The sequence below is a fragment of the Syngnathoides biaculeatus genome, chromosome 6, assembly GCF_019802595.1.
Source record: "Syngnathoides biaculeatus isolate LvHL_M chromosome 6, ASM1980259v1, whole genome shotgun sequence".
In the NCBI taxonomy this organism is placed as follows: domain Eukaryota; kingdom Metazoa; phylum Chordata; class Actinopteri; order Syngnathiformes; family Syngnathidae; genus Syngnathoides; species Syngnathoides biaculeatus.
In genome coordinates, this window is record NC_084645.1 from 181,210 (window position 1) to 202,588 (window position 21,379).

Below are 21,379 nucleotides of genomic sequence, written 5' to 3' on the forward strand. Positions count from 1 at the left end.
AAATCATCAATTTTTCCTCCTTATTTCTACTTTGTAGCCTCGCATATGTGTGCTAGTGGCCCCACCTCAACCCCCAAAGAGCTAAAGCTATAAAGAGTCTGGATCAGTGACAAGGTCGTTCACTCTCTTCATTCAAACACACATGCTCAGATAGATGCATAGAGTGAATCCTCCTGTCGTCCAGTCTCTTTGGAGGTGAGACGAGGAAAACAAGCACACATGTTGCACTTGACAATATATCAAGGCTGGAAAGATATACGTCTGGCTTAGCGGCTATAGACCCTGAAAATGACAATGTCCACCACAAACTTTGGCTTTCACATGTTCAGAAAACATGAATTGTAGTTTAAAAAGGAATCTTGTGTGAAAATGTCTTTCCTATTTTTGATTTGTTATACTTTGGGATTAATATCGGTGAAATTGAGCATCACAGGCTCTTGGACTGTAGAGTCTGTGTAGAACTTCATTCAGGCATTTTCCTTGCTAGAGCTACAGCATCATGCGGACACTCACATGCAAACAATTGAGTTACAGGGAGGTCTTTGCTCAGCAGTTGGGTTGCTATTCACAGGAACTAAAAGACGTGAGTTACAGTACACCTCCGTACACTCCAAGATGACCGATGAAAGTTTTCCTTCGGCCAGATAAAAAAAAACATTTGAATATTTTCTCAAGTGAATAGAAAAGCTTTGTGGATCCTTTGCAGATTGACGAGCTTACGCACCCAACACTACTGCAGACTCTCATGCCAAAGGTCAACTGTCATCCCTATAAACATTCTAAAATAGATATTGTAATGAAAAATGCATACGACATTATTCACTTCAATGTCTATACGAAAAAATAAATATGAGCGGAGAGCGCATCATCCACTCGCAAAGTTGCGGAAGTGTCATTTGACATCTAAGTGGTTGCCATATTGGCTGCATACTCTGCCCGTGACGTCACCCCGGACATTCGCCATTGAAAACACACTGTGGCCCCTACTGTGGGAGACGAACATGACCCTTCTGACACGGAAGGTCTTTTCGAAGAAGAGAACATCTCACAATTGAGTGAAGTGTCCGGGGCAATATTACCCTATTGTTTCGAGCCATATTTAGATGATGTGCGGATCACGGCCAAACCGCCTCCTCATACGATCCACTTCCGCGGCGGAGGTGAGCCATCGTGGCCCGGCGTCACGACGAGCCACCCCGCCCGACTCGGCTCATTTTCAGCGCCGATGTGGCTTATCACAGCGCCGAGCCGGGCCGCTTTACAGCGTTGTCGACGCACGTGGTTGAATGCGCCATTGCCGGCAATGTTGTTCATAGCCGCCGCTGTCCGCGAGCCGAGCAGCAGCCGTCCGACGCTTACATTGACACATTTAGCACCCCTGTCATACGTACGCAGATCTTTTGTTACGTTATGAGAGAAGGATTAAGTGGATTAATATTTTTTTTTTTTTTAGTACCTATATACACACCTATCTGTTGTTTGGGACCTACGAAGCTCTCGTCCTTTGCAACTGTGCAATCCATTTTTCACTACGACCTGGATCTTTTGGAAAAGTATGAAGAGCGAATCCATCCTCCCGAGTGTTCGAACACTATCCAGCAATATAACGAGCCAGCATTTTGGCTAACACAAAGGAACAATGAGCTACCTTCCCGCAGGTAAAACTAATAGAAACAAACTAGTCCACTGGAGGGCGCTCTTGCCCTTAACGTCACTTCCTGCTTTTTCTCGAAAAGAAATCCCTCAGAGGATTTTCATGGCGGAAATTACAAAAAGCCACGTATGTCAAAATCATGTTTTGTGGTGAAAAAACAGATGGGTCCATACTGGCTGCCGTTTTTTTTATTAATTACATACTAAAAATCATCTATTTCATGACACTTGACCTTTAATGACAACCTTGCCAAAAAGCTTGGACATGGAGGTGTTATTATTATTTTTTTTTTAAAGTCTGGGGCACCAGTAGCTTATCATGTAAGAATTTGGCTTTTAGTTTCAAGTCCCAATACATACAAATATGTAAAAGTAGTGACTAGTCATTGGTGAGATGCTAGTCCGCCTGGTGCCGGCTGTGGCGGTGTCCTCGATCAAAGCGGACTGTAGTTCCCTCCACCCCAGCTCACGTGGTGCTCTTTTTGCTCTGAATCTTCTCCTTGAATGCTTGCACATGTGGGATCCAGTTCTGTGTGTGTTGCGCAACACAGAAATGTACATTGCAGTGAGAGTTGATTTAACCTTTGAGGGATACATTTCAGGATAATAGATTTAGGGGAAACTGGAAGTTAACTGTTTAAGATGTCAATGGCAAGAGGGAAGAAGCTGGTGGAATGCCTTCTTGTTTTTGTTTGCATTGTTCAGTCGTGCCTACCTGAGGGAAGGGATTGGATGATGTGGTGACCAGGATGTGCTGAGTCCAAGAGAATTTGCCATGTTCTTGTCTTAGTTCTGGCAGCGTGGAAGTTGTCACTGGTGGGTTGCAGGGTACTAACAATTTTTTCAGCAGTTTTGATTGTCTGTTACAGTTGGCGTTTATCTATTTTTTTGTGATAGTACCAAACCAGACTGTGACGGATGCATACGACTGATTTGATGACTGCAGTGTAGAATTTCCCCAACAGCCCTTGTGGCATGCCATGCTTCCTCAGAACCCACAGGAAGCACATCCTCTGCTTTTTGAGGATGAAGTTAAAGTTGATCTCCCTCCTCAACCGTAATTCCCAGGAACTTGATGGTCTAAATCAGGGATTTTCAACCACTGTGCCGCGGCACACTAGTGTTCCATGAGAGATCGTCAGGTGTGCCGTGAGAAATTATCCAATATCACTTTTTTTTAATTAACATTTATTAATAATTTTCTGCAAATATTATGTCATTGTCCAGTGTCTGTGCTGTAAAGGCTGGCAGAGTAATGTATCATGTGTCCGTGTGGCAACACGTAGCTGATTGCCTCGTTCCTCCAAGAGAATTAGTGATGCACCTGAGAGGCCGTGGTGACAGTCATGGAGAAGTTTTTAAAAAGGACAACTGCAAGCTCTGGGTTGGGTCTGGGTCCTGGACAAGATTCTGACCCGGATTAAGGCCCTAGTATGAGTGGTGGGAAAAAGAAAGAAAAGACGGTGAGCTCAAGGCAATATAGTGAAAGCTATCTTTCGTTTGGATTTACTTTCACCGGGGATGAGACGACACCTATTCCGTTATGCCTGGTGTGTGGCGAGAAGCTATCCAACAGCGCCATGGTGCCAAGCAAGCTTAAAGGCCATCTCCAAACGACACACCCGTCGCTTCAAAACAAGCCGATAGACTATTTTGTTCGCCTGCGTGTAAACACAGGGAAAGAGGCAACGTTTATGAGAAAAACCACAAAGGTAAATGAGAAAGCGCTCAAAGCTAGTTACCTAGTCGCCGAACTTGTTGCTAAATCAAAAAAGCCGCACACTGTGGCGGAGACATTCATACTACCTGCCTGTAAAGCCATTGTCAACGAGATGCTCGGCCCTGATGCGGTTAAAGACATAGCTAAAGTCTAAAGAGAGACTGAGAGCTGTTGAAGAAGAGCTTTGTGTGTGTCTTTCTTCTATTCCTGCCACAATATCGGCTTTGTATTCATCTAAACAGGCTCAGGTTTCACACTGACTGAGTATAAATAAATTGAGAAATAATATTGTAATTAAATATACTATACAGAGTGTCTTTTTGTAACATTTTTGGTTAGTGGTGTGCCACAAAATTTTTCCAATGTAAAAAATGTGCCGTGGCTCAAAAAAGGTTGAAAAACACTGGTCTAAATGGTTGAAAGAGGGCAGTTCGACACAGTTAGGGGCAGATGTAGTCAAGGATGCTTCTTGAAGTCCATGATCATGCTCCAGGTTTTGTCAGTCACACCACAGCTCCAGCCCCACCACTCCTGGTATATATTCAAACCCGTCAGACTCATCACCGTCTTTGATGAGGCCAATGACTGGTGTGGTCTCCAAGTTTCAGGAGTTTGACATCTGGGTCCATTGTGGTGCAGCTGTTTGTGTAGAGACAGAAAAGTGATAAAGAGATGGGAGCGGTGGTGCGTGTGGATGAGGTGGCGTCCCCCAGCCTCACCTGCTGTGACCTGTCTGTCAAGAAGCTGGTGTGGGTTGTCAAAGCTTCCTTTTCAAGAGTAGAAGGTGTTCAAGTTGTCAGCTAGTACTGTATTTTTCTCTGCTTGGGGGCATGGTCGCTTGAAGTTGGTTAGTGATTGTAATCCATGACAGACTGATTTCGAGTCATTAGCCGAAAACATCATCATTTGTCTTTTCTGCATAATTTCTCTTTGCAATGTTAATTTCTTTAGTCAGCTGGCTACTAGCGGATGAGAGCTATGTAGCACCCCGTGGCGTCGGTACGCCATATTTTGGTTGATATCGAACCATATCCTGCCACATTTTGTCTTCCTTGATAATACCGTGGCACGGCCTGCCCGGTGGAAGCTCAGAAGTATTACGGCTCCATCGGGGCTGTATTCACAAAGCTACGTCTCCGTGAACCAAAGGTTGGCTTAAGGTCTGAAGTCTTTACTGAGCTTCGCAAAATGATGAAGCTTATGCATTTTTTTCATTTTTTTTTAGTGGTGGGGGATGGTCGGGAGCGTAGATTTGCAAGGTAAATTCGGAATCATTTCTTCTACTCAACCTGCGCTTGAGCTTGCTTCCCTCTGTGGTGTCGTCTTCGCTTCCATGTGTCGTAGACCCCAACAGACTGAGTAACTCAGAGAAAAAAACTGAGCGGATTTGTGACACAAAGCCCGGGGTGGACTCCCTCAGGTTTAGCAAGTCTTCTCTTGTGTAAGTGAGTTGAGTAATGTCTCCAAAATTTAACAAAAAACACGAAACATAGAAAGTACTCGAGAACACGTAACCAAGGCCACCACACAGTTAGGCGTCTTCCATCCAGTATAAAAAAATTTCCCAAAACAACTGTGATTTGACTGAGTAGTTTTCTACCAGTAAAATAATGGATGATAAAATGCGTCATCTTGTTACATGTAATGTGTTACTCCCCCAACACTGGTTACTAGGGGATACCATCTAAATGTTGCACAATTTTCTTAATGTAGGACAGGATTTTTGAATATTATTTAACTTGTAGCTATTTATTGACAACAATTTCCAGTCTTATATTTGAAGGTGACGAACATGACATATATTTTTTTAATCTATGTATTCTTAGCTTTCAAATTGTAATGTAACCAGGAAGTCTTGACTTTGTTTCATAACACCATAAAACAGACACATAACACATTGTCAAGGACATCTTACATTGATTTTCAGTAAATCAGTTTTGACTGTTCTCCCCCCGACCCCCACCCCGACCCACTAAATGTTAGGTAATTGTTGCTGTGTTTCAAAATCTCATCACGCTGCTGTCATTGAAACCTGTTTTATACACACATAGGCAAAAGGAGTTAAGAACCGAGACGAAGAGTGTGTTGGCAGCATAGACAACATGGGAATCTTTGTCACTGGGAATAAATACTGCTAGAACTTGATTTAAAAAAAATCCAATTAATTAGAGGCTTCATAATTAATCTCAATTAACCATATATCCATAGTTAGCGTGAACCAACTCAACTTTTTTGCTTTTTTTTATACTGTGACTGAATCAATGAATAGGCACATACAGTAACGCAGGCAGGGCCGGGAATGAACCCCTTGACCTCAGAACTGTGAGGCCAGCCAGCGCTTTACCAGCTGATCCACCATGCCGCTAGAAAAGTCATCGTTTTTTTGTATAGAGTATTTTTGTTTGGTTATGAATAGGGATGATATACTAATTGATGAATTGATTGGTTGAATTTGAAGAATTGACCCATAAGACCCATTGAACGGGGTACCAGCCAGTCACACAGAATATTCTGTGTGAACACGGACAATCACTCGCAATGAAATTTACAATGACGTCACTGAGTGGGAACTGAACTCACGGTGCCTTTACGAAGGGCAGGCAAATGTAACACTACATCACCAGTAACTCATTGTGATGTAGTTTTGTCAATGAATATTCAAGTACCTCCATACTTCGTGGTTTGTACCCACCCACTCAACTCAATTGAATGTCAACACGGCATTTCCTTATCTTAAAGAGAATGAGTCTCAGCCGCTGCTAAGCCATAAAAACACAGTGTATGAAATATACATATGGTATATTATTTTTCAACAATACTTAGCTACAGTATATTATCAATCTATGATCTATATAATCTTGCGAAGCTTCCATTCCTGATCATCAGCGTTGCTCATCTCAGTAGGTGGAATTCAAATGAATGGGATTGATGACAAGCCTAACCTCAAAACACCTCCCCACCCCCAGAACTTAGGTTAAATAACCACATGATCAAATACTTGTGAGGGACTTAAGTGGCGACGCACCATCAAAAGACGCAACATCCCAAGTTTCTAGACACTATTTCAGATGCCATGATATCATCCAATCAGAGTCAAGGTGTTTTCCCCATGAAAAATTGTGGATGCTGTCGAGTCATAGCAAAGCTCATTTACATGTTACATAATCATGAGAAATGCAGTTGTCTCAAATACCGGTTGGAAAAGAACAACAAGAATAGCTTGAAAAAGGACATTTTGGGCATTTCCAACCCAAACTATCTCCCAAACGTCACAAATGGAGATGAAAGATTTTAAAAGCAAAATATGGCTCCTTTAATTGGCCATTTGCAATCATTTGTGTCTATTTCTTGACATTTTGACAAGGATTGTGTGCCCCTGTTCACAGCTGTATGTGTTCATTTTGTCCTCACAGGCCTATTTCTGCTCATGCCGGTTCTGATCGCACCAACACCACCAAGCATGTGTACTCCTTTGAGGACACTCAATGACAAGCTGAGCAACAGGCGACGATACATGGTAAGAGAATCATGAAGAAATAAATCAAACGGGATGTGGAAAACTTTGGGCACCCTTTTGTTCACATTCATTTCAAGAGCTGGAGGGATTTATAGCTGACAGACTGCAGCATAAAAATGCTTTGTTTAGCGCACGAGTGCGTTTGTATAAAAGACCGGTGGAACCAATCATGGAACGTCGTCTTAACACAAGCACTTGGTGGCTGAGGGTGGCTTAGGTAGCAACATCTGGGCCTCTAAACAACTCTCCACTGACTTAAAAATGAAGATAGTTCACTCTTATAGAATAGGAGAAGGGTTTAAAATGAAAGCTGGAAGGTTTGGACTATGTCTCCACAGTCAGAAATGGAAGACCACAGGGGCAGCCCTTGTGAAGTAACCAGTCTACCGCTGTTTGTACTCCAAATGTTAAATCAACGTGGTAAGAGAATACAGATGGAAACTAGCCTACGGCCATAAACTGCCATATCTACATACAAGTATTTATGAATATGTCTGTTTTTGAGTGACTCAATTAATGAACAGATGGCAATGAAATCCTGTCCCTACATAACTAAAGTCATCTTTAATTCTGCATTAATGGCAGTCACTTAGACCCCACACTCCGCGAGACTCACTTCACGAGATCACCATTTAATGCTTGAAGGTCCATAAATGATATGCAGATTACAGGAAATACCAAAGATTCAGGGGCCCAGCACAGCATGAAGCCATTAATTCAGACCAGCCACAGTTTATGAAGAAAGTAACATCTTTCACTTCAATTTGTGGAAAATATGTGTAACACAGTTGTAACCCCGGTCCTCAGCACTGCGAGGCTGACGCTCAAACCATTGGGTCACTGTGTTGCCTCTAGGAGTCCCGTGATTGATATCCCATGATATCTGTTGTTACTTGCCTTGAGGATGCTATTGAAAAATAAAGAGGAGGTCAGAAGGAGCTACATTGTGTCTACTTGGATCTGGAGAAAGCCTGTGACAGAGTACCAAGAGAGGAACTGTGGAACTGCATGCGTAAGTCTGGTGTGGTGGAGAAATATATTAGAATAGTACAGGACATGGTTGAGGGCAGCAGAACAGCGGTGAGGTGTGCCGTAGGCGTAACAGAAGAATTTAAGATGATGGTGGGATTGCATCAGGGATCACCTCTGAGCCCCTTCCTGTTTGCGGTAGTAATGGATAGGCTGACAGATGAGGTTAGACTGGATTCCCCTTGGACCATGATGTTCGCAGATGATATTGTGATCTGCAGTGAAAGCAGGGAACAGGCGGTGGAACAATTAGAAAGATCGAGGCACGCACTGGAAAAAAGAGGAATGAAGATTAGCCAAAGTAAAACAGAATATATGTGCGTGAATGAGAAGGGAAGAGGGGGAATTGTGAGGCTACAAGGAAAAGAGATACCACGGGTGGACAACTTCAAATACTTGGGGTCAACAATACAGAGCAATGGAGAGTGTGGTAAAAAAATGAAGAAATGGGTCCAAGCGGGGTGTAACAGTTGGTGGAAGGTGTCTGGTGTTCTATGCGACAGAAGAGTCTCCGCAAAGTTTATAAAACATTGGTGAGCCCGCCCATGATGTATGGATTAGAGACAGTGGCACTGAAGAAACAACAGGAAGCAGAACTTGAGGTACCAGAAATGAAGATGTCGAGGTTCTCACTTGGTGTGAACAGATGGGATAGGATTAGAAACGAGCTCATTAGAGGGACAGCCAAAGTTGGATGTTTTGGAGACAAGGTTCAAGATAGCAAACTATGATGGTTTGGACATGTCTAGAGGTCAGATAGTGAGTATATTTAGAGAAGAGTGATGAGGATGGAGCTGCCAGGCAAACGAGCGAGAGGAAGACCAAAGAAAAGGTTGATGGATGTTGTGAGGGAAGACATGAGGACAGTGGGTGTTAGACAAGAAGATGGACGAGATAGGCTTAGATGGAAAAAGATGACACGGGACAAGCCGAAAGGAAAAGAATATCTGTTGTTACTTGGCTGTTTCAAAACCTGTGTTGCCTTCAGCTGGATAAAACCTTTAAATACTATTTTAACCCTAAAGTTGGATTTCCATGCAGATAGTAATTACACAAACACAAGGGAGGAATCATTCCATAAAATGTTAAGCATGTAATATTGAACATAATAAACCCAAGGATTTACAATAATCATGTTAGCTTTAATTACATAGTTTCCTAAAAACATGTCATCGTTTGTATAAATAACGGTCTTTGTCTTCTTTATGTGTTGCAGAAGCACAACTTCCCCGTCAACTACACCATTCGGGTTCATCGCGAGGAAGTTTTTAAACTATCAAACATCAGCAGAATGGCAAGTGCTTGAATATGTCGCTTGAGTGAACGTCGCATTCTGTTTTTTTTTCTGTGTTGAACAACGCACTCATCTTCTTCCTCTTCTTTTAGAAGTTAAATGTGGACAACCTAGAAGAGATCCACCTCCAGAGGATGTGGTTCCTCGTTAACCACGGCGTGTTAAAAAGGGTAAGTGCTCGTGTAGCTCGCTGTCACGTTGATAGCTTGACCGCCACCTGCGTGTGGTTGCGAAAGGTTAAAAAATAAAGCGTGACCTATCTGGAAGTTCCCAAACCTGGAAGGTGGGCAGTCCTCATATGTGATGTACGTGAGCCGACACCAGTGTCCACCACGCTTGACCTCGTTTTAGACAGGAGGTGTTTTTTGGGGGCTTTTTGCGGTGCTTTTCACTTAAGTAGGCCTTTGCAAAGGAAATAATTTGACGTGCCTTTTAAGCAGAAAAGACTGTTGGTATTCAGATACTTTTCCCCCAGTGTTAGTATCATCAATAAAGCGATCAAAGCTTTATTTCTGTAGCACACGCAAACGCTATTGTGCAGCATAGAAGACATAACTTCTCGTAGTCACCCTTCAATTTCTTCCATGGGTAGAATGTATACTAAAACAAGTAAAAAGATGTCTCAAGTTCACCTTTAAAAACAACCTGACTCTCAGCTGCTCTCGGGTCTTTAGACAGTCTGTTACACACCCAAGGACTGCAACGATGAAATGCTGTTCCGCCATGTGTTTTTTTTTTTTCCTCCCCCAATTTCAGGAATTAGCACAAGGCCTCTGTCTGAAGACTTGGGACTTCTGGAGAGGTCGTAGGTTAACAGCAGATCCGATAACCATTGCCGTTGACAATTCAAGCCTTTTTCTCTCTACGCAGGTTAAGAGTCTGGTTGGCGTCTTGAATAGCATCCTTTCATTTCAAGCGCAAATAAATACCATCACATGGTCCGCATACTTCCATCACTGCAATAATAATCCACTGCTATTCTTGTTCTTAGCCGGGTCATTTCCTGTTCATTAATTGAATTCCCTTCTTTTTGCGTCTCCCTCACAAATCGCTCCATACACTTCAACTGGGCCACGATTCAGCTACTTGGATCTTTGCAGGGACCTCTACCCCACATGTATTGACAAAACCTCCACTGGCTTGCAGTTAAATTCAGAATAGCTACATAACAAAATCCTCCCGCTCATTTTGAGTGCCATCCATCCCCTATCCTACCATATCTGTCAAACTTTATTCAGATTGCCATCACTATGGGGAGCAGAGCATGGAGTCCCTCCGTTCCCCTTCTCTGAAACTCATTAACATCTGACCTAAACCAGAACCACATCTGTTCAGAAAGTGATATTCACCCAATTAAAGAACACAGAATCATCCATGTGAAAGACCTTGATGATGCGTTCTTTCATAGTTTACCTTGATTTTTACGATTTGACCGTGCAGTGTCCTTGTGTGCTCTGAAAGGCGTATTTAAATTTAAATGATCGCTCCTGTTCTAACACAGAGCCAAAATTCATAGCACGGCTTGCCAGCATGGCACCTGACTATATATATATATATATATATATATATATATATATATATATATGTACATACATAAATCTAAAACCTTGACATGAAGAATTTAAGCTACTCTATGTCTTCACCTCATATTTGTACAATGGCTAAGCTTACCAATAGAAAAGGATATAACACATTTCCCAACACTGTGACAATGCAACTTTTTTTAATGCCAGCTGATCTGCAGTTTTGAAGATCCTGCAAATGAAAAATAAATAATAAAATTTGAAAAAGCACAGAGTATAGTCTTGTGAACAACCCTTTCAAATTTGAATGATTAAGAAAAATTGAAGTATCGGTAAAATACAAAGTTGTCAAACATATGGCTTGCGGGCCAGCACCGGCCTGTCGAGGGGGTCCAATCTGCTCCGTGGTGATGAAGAACACATTCACTGCTATTTTTAATATAAGTAACTTTTGTTGTTAATTTTGTCCACTGGAGGGTGCACTGACAACACTTAATGACTGATGCACTTGACAAGGTCAAACAATGCCACATTTCAGGGGCACACGGACATAAATGATGTGCCATGTTGTGTATGCACAAAAAAATAAATAAATACTTCCTATAGAAATGTTCCAACACAATATTTATTGCAATATTTCAGTCAAAAACTTCACTTCAAAAGAGATTGCTTTGTTAAAACTTTTTTTTTTTTTCCTACGCACTGCTATAACTTAAATGTTTATGTATATATTTACAAAGTATGCATAATATGGTCGCTGATTCATAATGCTGTTCAAAGAATTTTTGGTTAAAGATTTCAAACTGTTCATCTGACTGATCATCTGAACAAAATTGGTAACAAACTGATAAGTGATGAATGTGAATATTTTATGAAACTACTTATAATAATTAATAATAAATTAGTAACTATTTACACCAAAACAACGGGGAGCATTTTAACAGTTGTTACATATGGATTTTTAAAACAAATATTACGGCCCTTTTTTGTTCTACATGGGGTAAATGTGGCCCGTGAACTAAAATGAGTTTGAGAGCCCAGATATAATAGGAGGCTTGGAAAGACTTGATGGAAAGTCAAGCTGGGGTTCTTTTGAATGGCCTGGAGGAGAAAAGAAAAGAAAAGTTAGGTTTGGAGTTGCCTAATCAAACTCAACTCAAATTTGATTCAAATGCTGTGGCAAGATCTTAAAGTCGTTCACGCTCGAAAAGCCTCCATTGTTGCTGAGTTTAAACAATTTTGCACACAGATGTGAAAAATTCATTGTTAGTTATAGAAAATGCTCGATTAAAGTTGTTACTGCTTAGGTTGGCACACCTGTCACGTCCCATCGGAACGAGAGTAGGACCCAAATGCAGGACTCGGAAGATGCAAGGTAGTTCAAGGAGACACGTTTATTATATGCCGAGGTCGGGGATCGAGCAGGCAGTCCGGTGCAGCAGCGGTAGTTGGGACGTCGGGCGAAGAGAGCAGGTGAGCGGACAGGCAGGAGTCGGTACACAGGGGAACAATCAACGCAGGCAGAAGTATCAAAGGAGTCAGGCTTACAAGGGTGGTCGGAGAACGGGCGAAGGTCGGTACACCATGTTCGATCAGGGATACCGGAGCACACGAACGGGACATGAAGCTCAAACGAACTGGCCCCGGCCAGTTGTCATCGCGGTCATATAAATCCACAGCATAATCAGGCTGCATGAGGCGCAGGTGTGGACCTCCCAATCAGCGCACCTGCGCAGGCACCCGCACAGCTCGTGCTGGAGCGGCAGGATCATGACAGTACCCCCCCCCCCCCCCAAAGGCACAGCTCCCAGACGTGCCTTAACGAAGAAACAGACAATAATTAACACAGGCAGGGGTGGGCGGAAGGGGTGTCCGGAGGAGGGCACGCCCCCCCGAACCCCAGTCTGGTGGCCATCCAGGCCACCAAACGCGAGGCGTCTGGGTGGACAGGTCAGGAGGACGACCCGGACGCCAAGCACCAGGGTCCCCAAGGGGCAATTCGGGCGGACGACCTCTGTGAGGAACCAAACGGCGAAGCAGGAACCAGAACGAGGAAGGCCACTGCTCCGGACGAGAACCTCCCACGCCGTGGTTGCAAGACGAGCAGGGATTGGTCGCCACCAAGGCTTGGTCAGTAGGCAGCCGTGGATTGGTCACCAACGAGGCCAGGTCATGAAGCGGCTGGGAGCCATCTGGAGCGAATAGGATGATGGAGAGAAGGACCAGAGCCATGACCACCATCCCGAAGTCTCTCCAGCTCCAGGGTGGCTCCACAGAACTCCCCAGCTCCTCCTGGACAGCAACATGAGAAGGCGGCGACACCCTCGCCACCTCCTGGACAGTAACGTGATAAGGCGGAGGCAGCATCACCAACTCCACCTCCTCCTGGACGGGAGCGTGAGGTGGCTGGGGAACTGTCGCCACCTCCTGGACAGGAATGTGAGAAGGCAGAGGCAGCATCACCAACTCCACCTCCTCCTGGGCGGGAAAGTGAGGCGGCTGGGGAACCGTCGGCGCCTCCTGTATAGGAACGTGAGAAGGCAGCATCAGTGTCACCGTCGCCACCTCCTGGACGGGAACGTATGGGCGTGCCCGTCGCCGACAGCAGGAACGGGGAGCGACCGCGAGCCGGTCGCCGACGAAGCAGGAGTCTGGAGGGTCCGCGGGCCGGTCGCCACTGGTACTCCAGAGCACGGACGAGAAGCGGCCTCCTGGACAGCAACGTGAGGCGGCATCGGGTCGGTCCCCACTGCCACGTGAGCTTGCAGTGCATCCGTTGAAACACCAACGTGGGCGTGGCGCGGTGGCGAATCCGTTTCCAAGGCAACGTGAACGAGAGTCGGCAGAAAGTCAGTCGAAACTGACATGTGGGCGTGTCTCGGGAGCGGGTCAGTTCCAACTGCCGCGTGAACTCTGCTCGGAACAGCCAAAACCTCGACGTGGGAAAGGCGAGGAGGCGGGTCAGTTTCCACTGCGACGTGCACTTGGCGAGGTGGTGGGTCGGTTTCCACGGCAACGTGAACGAGAGTAGGCAGGGAGTCAGTCGAAACTGACACGTGGGCGTGTCTCGGAGCGGGTCAGTTCCAACTGCCACGTGAACCTGCGTCAGCAGCGAGTCCGTCGCAGTTGTGACGTCAGCGTAGCTCGGCTGGTTCGCCAATCCTTGCCGGACCTGGACCGTGAGAGCCGCACTTGCGCAGACACCCGCACAGCTCGTGCTGGAGCGGCAGGATCATGACAACACCCAGTTATTAAATTTAGTGGGCTATGAATAGTTTTTCCCCTAATAAACGAAATAGCCATTTAAAAGTTCCATTTTGGGTTTACTTGGGCTGTCTTTGTCTAATATTTAAATTGGTCTTATGATCTTAAACATTGGCAGAACAGTGGAGCAACTGGCTAAAGTGTTGGCCTCACAGGTCTGAGGACCCGGGTTCGATCCCAGCCCCCCTGTGTGCAATTTCCATGTTCTCTCCGTGCCTGCACGTGTTTTCTCCGGGCAATCCGGTTTCCTCCCACATCCCAAAAACATGCGTTTATTGGACACTCTAAATTGCCCCAAGGTGTGATTGTGAGTGCGGCAGTTTGTCTTGATGTGCCCGGCGATTGGCTGGCATCTGGTTCAGGGTGTACCCTGCCTCCTGCCTGAAGACAGCTTTGATAGGTTCCCCGTGAACCTCGTGAGGATAAGCGGCTCAGAAAATAGATGGATGGATAAATTCCAACCAAGTCGTAGATTTAGAAACTACAGAGTAGCCTAGTGTACTAAAGTGTTGGGCCACAAATAGATTGTTTTTGTTTTTTTGTGAATGTATTTCAGCCACATTACAAAAGCAACATTACAAAGAAGAAAAAAAGAAAAAAATTGCAAGAAAAAAATTTCTGAAGTGATAAAAGTCTGAATGTTACAATGTTACTCTAATGCGTTCTATGATGTATAACATCCTTGTAGAATCTCATGTAATTGCAAACTATCTAAATAATGTATCCATCTATCAGGCCATCCATGTTGGTGGCAACAACTTCCTCACACACAAACAAACAAATTGTGTGTGCGTGGGTAGGCCAGATACATGCCTGAAAGTTGAATAATGACTCGGATGTATTGAATTACTTTTTGCATGTATAAAAGTAGTGTCATGAATCCAAATTCAATCCCCAGATAATCCGAGTGATGCCAGAGAGACATCCTTCGCGTCCCTACACCACAGAGTTGGAGAAACGTCTCCAAGACGCCGAGGGGGTCTTCGTGCAATCCCATCCTCCTGAGGTAAGGCAGAGTTCAGGCTTCTTTAGCAAGTCTGTGTTAAGTTGCTACTTGATAGATGGAATTTAACACATAATTGAGTTTGCCTCGGAACGCAAGGCTCCAAAGACATTTGGAAGAACAGGGATGTCACATTGATCCTATTTCTGACTATTTGGAATGAATAGAGCAATGGGGCCCGTGGGATAATTCTTGTAGGACAGCCATTACCAGAAGATAAAAAATCAGCCTTTTTCTTTATGATAGGATTCGCTTCTAGCGTCGGCAAGCTTGTAAAGGGGTAATTGGGGAGATTTGTTCAGGATTATGAGACTGAGATGATCTTCCAGTAAGACTATTCAAAACTGATACTTGACTCGTATTCAGCCCAGGGGCTTCTGAAGTCCCAAACCATTAAGGGGGTATTAAGATCACACTGGAGACGAAAATGTGTTGTCAAGCAAGAAACCCAAAAAGTTGTGAATGGGAAGTTACAGTTAAACAGAAAATCTGACCTGTATCTGACCACAAGCCATTGTTTCTATGATGATACTTAGCATGTATTTTTATTTGAGGTAACGTCCCAAAGATATTCAATAATATCAACCTTGAATGGAACGACAATTTTGTTTGCCCCAAAAACTTCAAGGTCCCACTGGTTATGCTTTTGATATGTATGGTAATAACTTTAGTCTAGTTAGATATGTATTACTTCTATCTATCTATACATAAACCTAATGGTTTAGCAATGACCAATTATTTCAAAGTGGTACATTCTACAACCTCATTCATGTCAAATCAATATAGTTTTACATATTCAAAATATATCTTTTCAAAATATTGGTGTTGTTACTGGATGCCACTTTTGTGCATGCTACCCAGCTGCCCATGTAGAGAAGCAGTCAAGCTGTTGCAACTTGTCATTGGGCAGACACCTACATTACATACATTATACCTGTAACTTCAATTTTGATCCACCCATCCATCCATTTTCTGAGCCGCTCATCCTCATGAGGGTCGCGGGAACTCTGGAGCCAATCCCAAATGCCAACGGGCAGGAGGCGGGGTACACCCTGAACTGGTTGCCAGCCAATCGCAGGGCACATGGAGACAGACACCAGTTGCACTCACAATCACACCTAGGGGCTTATTAGAGTGTCCAATTATTGTTGCATCTTTTTGGGCTATGGGAGGAAACCGGAGTGCCTGGAGAACATATAAACTCCACACAGGCGGGGCCAGGATTTAAACCCCAGTTGTCAGAACAGTGAGGCCAACGCTTTGCAGCTGCGCCACCATGCCGCCTCTAATTTGATAAGATGAAAATAATGTTGCTTGCAAATCACTTAATTGGTCATGAGTGACCGGCTTGTGTATGTTTTATTTAGTTTGGATTAGCAGGTGATGATTTTGATCTAATTTGTCTTGCAACGAGCTTGCATGACGATCTGTTTCTCATGAGATATTCAGCACCAACCACAATGTTGCACACAACGGACTAAATACCGTGTTTGTGTGCAGGTGTTCCAGCAGGAGCTTCCAGACGAAGTCCAGGAGATTTGGGATTGTTTAACAGAAAAGTCAGACAGAGTGCCAGAGTCCAGCTGGAGGTTCGCGTCCCCAAAATCCCTTCTGGACAATTTCTGTCACACCATGCACTGCCTCTTCAGTGAATGCTTTGCCACCACAGAAACGCAGGACTGTGAGTATAAAACGACTTAGTCCTTCAGTAACAACTTCAAACTGGATGTGAATTGTGTTTCTCGTATTTATAGGCACGGTGAAAAGATGTAAATGATATTTTGAGTGCATGTGCATTTTCCCCTCTTCTGCCAGTGAAGTCATCCCATTGTTTAAATTGAAAAACGTGGCTCTCAAGTTACACAAACCTTTCTGACATGAAATCACCCTCATTTCTATCACTGGTGACCTCAGCTCGGTGAGCTGTAAGAGATATGCTAAAGCAGACTCCAACAACCTATTTTTGCCTTGAAATGTTTAAAATGAACATGGAAGTCTGTGCCATACAATCTTTAATTAATCTACTCTATATTGACTGTGGCTTGGTTAGTAACATAGTATTGAAAAAATACTGTACACAAAATCCTACCATCACAAAAAATAAGCAATTGTGTAATTTTAATCACTGTCCACAGCTTTGATTCTAATTATTAGTATTTCTGAGTGACAAAAACTCCATGTGAAAATGTACAAGGATTTTCTTCAGTGGCGGCACAGTGGCTCATCTGGAAAGCGTTGGCCTCACAGTTCTCAGGACCCGGGTTCAATCCTTGACCCACCTGTGTGGAGTTTGTATGTCCTCCCTGTGCCTGCCTGGGTTTCCTCCGGGCACTCCAGTTTCCCTCCACATCCCAAAAAACATGCAACATTAATTGAACACTCGAAAATTTCCCCCAAGTGTGATTGTGAGTGCGGCTGTTTGTCTCGATGTGCCTTGTGATTGATTGCCTGGCAACCAGTTCAGGGTGTACCCCGCCTCCTGCCCCTTGACAACTGGGCTAGGCTCCAGCACTACCCGCGATCCTTGTGAGGATAAGCGGCAAAGAAAATGGATGGATGGATTTTTTTCAGTAGTGCCGACCAGAGATCTAAACATTGATTAAGGTCTTACTTTTTCTTTGTTTTATGTGGTTTGTTTGCGATGCTACCACATAAGGCCTGCTGCGCTCTGTGCAATGGTCTAACCCAATTGGAGCAGCCCATAGCAAAAACAGAGAGTTGTCAACTCACCCCCCCCCCCTCATGAAATATATGGACGGCCTAAACAGGGCCTGAATAAACTTTTAATGCTGTACATACCATATATTGTACGTGATCACATTTATTAAAATTAATCAAAAGATAGATTAATAGTTAAGGAAGATACAGGTCGGTTAAGAGAGTGGATATGGGCGACTAAATGTGTGTTGATATTTTAAAATGGGCTTTAATGGCCTTTTGAACGTAAACACTGCGTGACAGTTCAGTCGGGTTGAGCCGCGTTTTCGGCAGTTTCAGGGAAATCGTAACGGCAAAGGGTGCGACGATGCCAATCTTAGAAGAGGGACAGCAAAGCAAAGCAAAGCAACAGAAGTGTTACATTCTGTCTTGGCTGCTCAGTTCAACGGCGCTAAACCGAAAATAGGTCTACAACAATAACAATAAAAGAAGAATAGTTGAACGTGGAAGGAAACTCAGCTGTCAGGATGAGTACTTTTATTATACAGTAGGTTTACTAATTTTTAATATTCCAGTTAAGAATGTCCATCTATCTATTTCCACCACCACTCATCCTGGGTAGAATCATGGGGCGCTGGACCCTATCCAGGCTGGCTTCGGGCAAAAGGCAGACTGCAGCCTGAACTGGTCGCCAGCCAAATGCAGGGCACATTAAGACACAACAACCATGAGTACTCAGAGTTACACAGTCACCGAGTGCAAACTGAACCCACGCTGCCTGCACCAAAGTCAGGCCAGTGTACCACGACACCTTCAGTGATTCAGTTCTGCCAAATAACCTGAACAGAAAATAAAGAAGCTGTAAAAATACCAATCCAGTCATCAATAGTTCTTTTATTAAGAATATTCAGTGTTGCTTGATAGCATACATTCGATACCAGATATCAATACAATGCACAATACATTTGGAATATTATCACATATATTCCCTTTTTAGTGACTACTCAGTCAGACCTCATACAAAACAAGTAGATGGGATGCAGATGCAGTGGTTTTATAAAAAAAAGGGAAAAAAGTCTGTAGATTCATGACACGAAAAACACAATGCACAATTAGAGGTTTTAAACTAAATGTGTATTTGAACTACTGTACTCTATATCCATAGCAGTGTACTGCTAATCCATGTTATTCACAACTGAAATATTGTTTGCATTAAACTAACAAAATAACTGGCAAAAACCTCGACTGTATCTAAAAGTCAACACATGTCGTCCAATTGATCTCACTCACAGACTCGATAAAAAACACAAGCCCACTGATGTTTTGGCAGTGTACTGAAAAATACGTGTAATTTGTAGGCCTTTAGTAAAAGCCGTCATACCATTTAATTCATGTCATATTCTATGCTCAACAGTCCTGTTAAAAACTTGGAATTAATAATAATGAGGCAGGCACCACGTTTTAGTCTTTTATTGGCTTACTTTTGGACCGGGAACACTGAGAATTTATGATGACAATTCATCGACTGATGGCCTCTGTAACAAAGACTTTCCCGAATGATTTTACATTTTTTCCCATTAAGTTTTCGAATGTAATTGTGCATAGAGATTTGGCACCCATTAGAACACATTAAATCCCAGTGAACTGTGAAGTATATTCTTTTTGTTGTTATTTTCGGAGAAAATAAATGCTTCACTTTCAACTAAGGCGGGGGTCGGCAACCCGTGGCTCGAGACCCGCATGTGGCTCTTTCGCACCGCCCTAGTGGCTCCCTGGAGCTTTTCAAAAATGTTTGAAGATGGAAAAAGATGGGGGAGAGGAATATATTTTTTGTTTTAATATGGTTTCTGTAGGAGGACAAACACAAAACCAACATTCTTAACGTTTTCCAGTGTTGTAAGAATGTGTAGAATAAATTTTAAATTTCAACATTTTTGTCAATGAAGATTTGCGTCATAGCCTGTGACACACGTTTCTATCGGCAGGGATGTAGGCAGGTGGCTGTTGTAAACAAACTGGCAGCTGTGTGATGGGCCTTGGATCCCAAGGGGGAAAAGAGAAAAATAACTGAGGAGAACAGAGGATTCAACGTTTTTTGGACCAAATCATTTGCATTCGTTGCCAATGCGGAAGGATTGTCTGAATGTTTACTTAGTAGCGAGAAGTTTTCAAATAACAAAAAGAGTCAAGTGGAAAGACATTTCCAGGGAAGGCATGGTTGATACATTTGCAGGCGAGTACCCAGTTGGGAAAGAGAGAAAAAGTTCAGAAAGTGGATTGCATCTCCAAACTCCACTACTGCTGCAAGTTTTGTTGCAAGCCGGGAGATGATAAAGCGTGGAAAACCATTCACGGATGGCGACTACATGAAGGAGTCATTCATCAACATATCAGAACACCTGTTTGCAGACTTCAAAAGAAAACCGAGATCATACAGAAAACCAAAGCCATGCCTCTCTCTGCTAAAACAGTGAAGAACATCAGTGATCAGCAAATCAAGGACATTAATTCAGGGCAAGTATACTCAATTGCATGTGATGAGTCGTGTGATGTGGTCAATATTGAACAGACTGCGCTTTTAGGCAGGTATGTGAACTCCAACGGGCCACAAGAAGAAATGATCCAATTAATACCACTGCAAGCCCAAACACGGGAGGAGGACATGTGTGAGTCTGCGCTGAAGTGTTTAAATGACAATGGAATAAACACCAAATACCTGATTTCAGTGCCTACAGGTGGGGCACCCAGTGTCGTTCTCTACAGAATGAACTGCAGGGAAAATAAACATTTAATCATGAATGTAGCCAATTTAGTCATTTTTATAGTAGGCTAATATAGATACATACAGCATGTGTTGCCTTCATTATAAGGCAGCTCCAGACATATTTGTTTTTTTTTTTTTTGGTCCAATAGGGCTCTTTCAAAAGTTTGGGTTGCCAACCACTTGAACTAAGGTGAGGCAACGGATTGGCTTTGCATTACACTAAAACATTTTAGACGTGCTTGAGCTAGTTTTTCTCTGGAGGAATTGGTTTTCCTCCTATTTCAAAAATCAATTAGGCCATTGAGCAAGCGGCCTGTAGCAGAGAGATGTGACATAGGGATATCACCTCGCTGCAATCAATCATCTGAAATTTCTTCTGATGATTGTATGGGACAGATTCCCACAACATTTGTCAATTCAGTTTTTTAAAATTATTATTGCTACAAGACACAGTTCGGAAATGGGTTATGTCAGCTCCTCAGATTGGGAACAGGCCTGCTAAGATCGGCCAGATCAGACCGAAAATACGACTGTAACATAAAAAACAGATTGGGAAAAAAAACATCAATACGAACTGGCGGCCAAACCAAAACAAATTGGGGTAGGACACAAAGTACTGATGTAACAATTCATTCATTATATCGATGTTTCACTTTATATTTCCACGATCCAACAGGATTGATCAATGGTTGGCAAGTTAGCCTAAATTGTTTTGTTATTCAAGGCAATGTATTGAGGAATTATTCTAATAATACATTATTAATATATTAGGATAATAATATTATTGTTATAAAAATTATTGTGAAATAACGCATTGTATTTACGCACGGCATACATTATACAACGATGCGTATGTTACCGTCTCTCATAACGTAACAAAAGATTCGCGTACGTATGACAGAGGAGCTAAATGTGTCCATGTGCGCATCGGACGGCTTTCGCGTTTGGCTCGCC

General features: G+C 43.3%; 1 protein-coding gene across 2 annotated transcripts in view; it reads left to right on the plus strand.

Annotated features, from left to right (window-relative positions):
- The window catches only part of il34 (interleukin 34), a 43,307-nt gene that overhangs the window by 17,178 nt on the left and 4,750 nt on the right, over positions 1-21,379 (plus strand). For both annotated transcript variants that reach the window (XM_061823669.1, XM_061823670.1), the window contains 5 exons: positions 6,787-6,890; positions 9,136-9,213; positions 9,306-9,383; positions 14,899-15,006; positions 16,504-16,684. In XM_061823669.1, the coding sequence (XP_061679653.1) occupies positions 6,787-6,890; positions 9,136-9,213; positions 9,306-9,383; positions 14,899-15,006; positions 16,504-16,684 (549 nt within the window). The remainder of the gene's footprint in view (positions 1-6,786; positions 6,891-9,135; positions 9,214-9,305; positions 9,384-14,898; positions 15,007-16,503; positions 16,685-21,379) is intronic.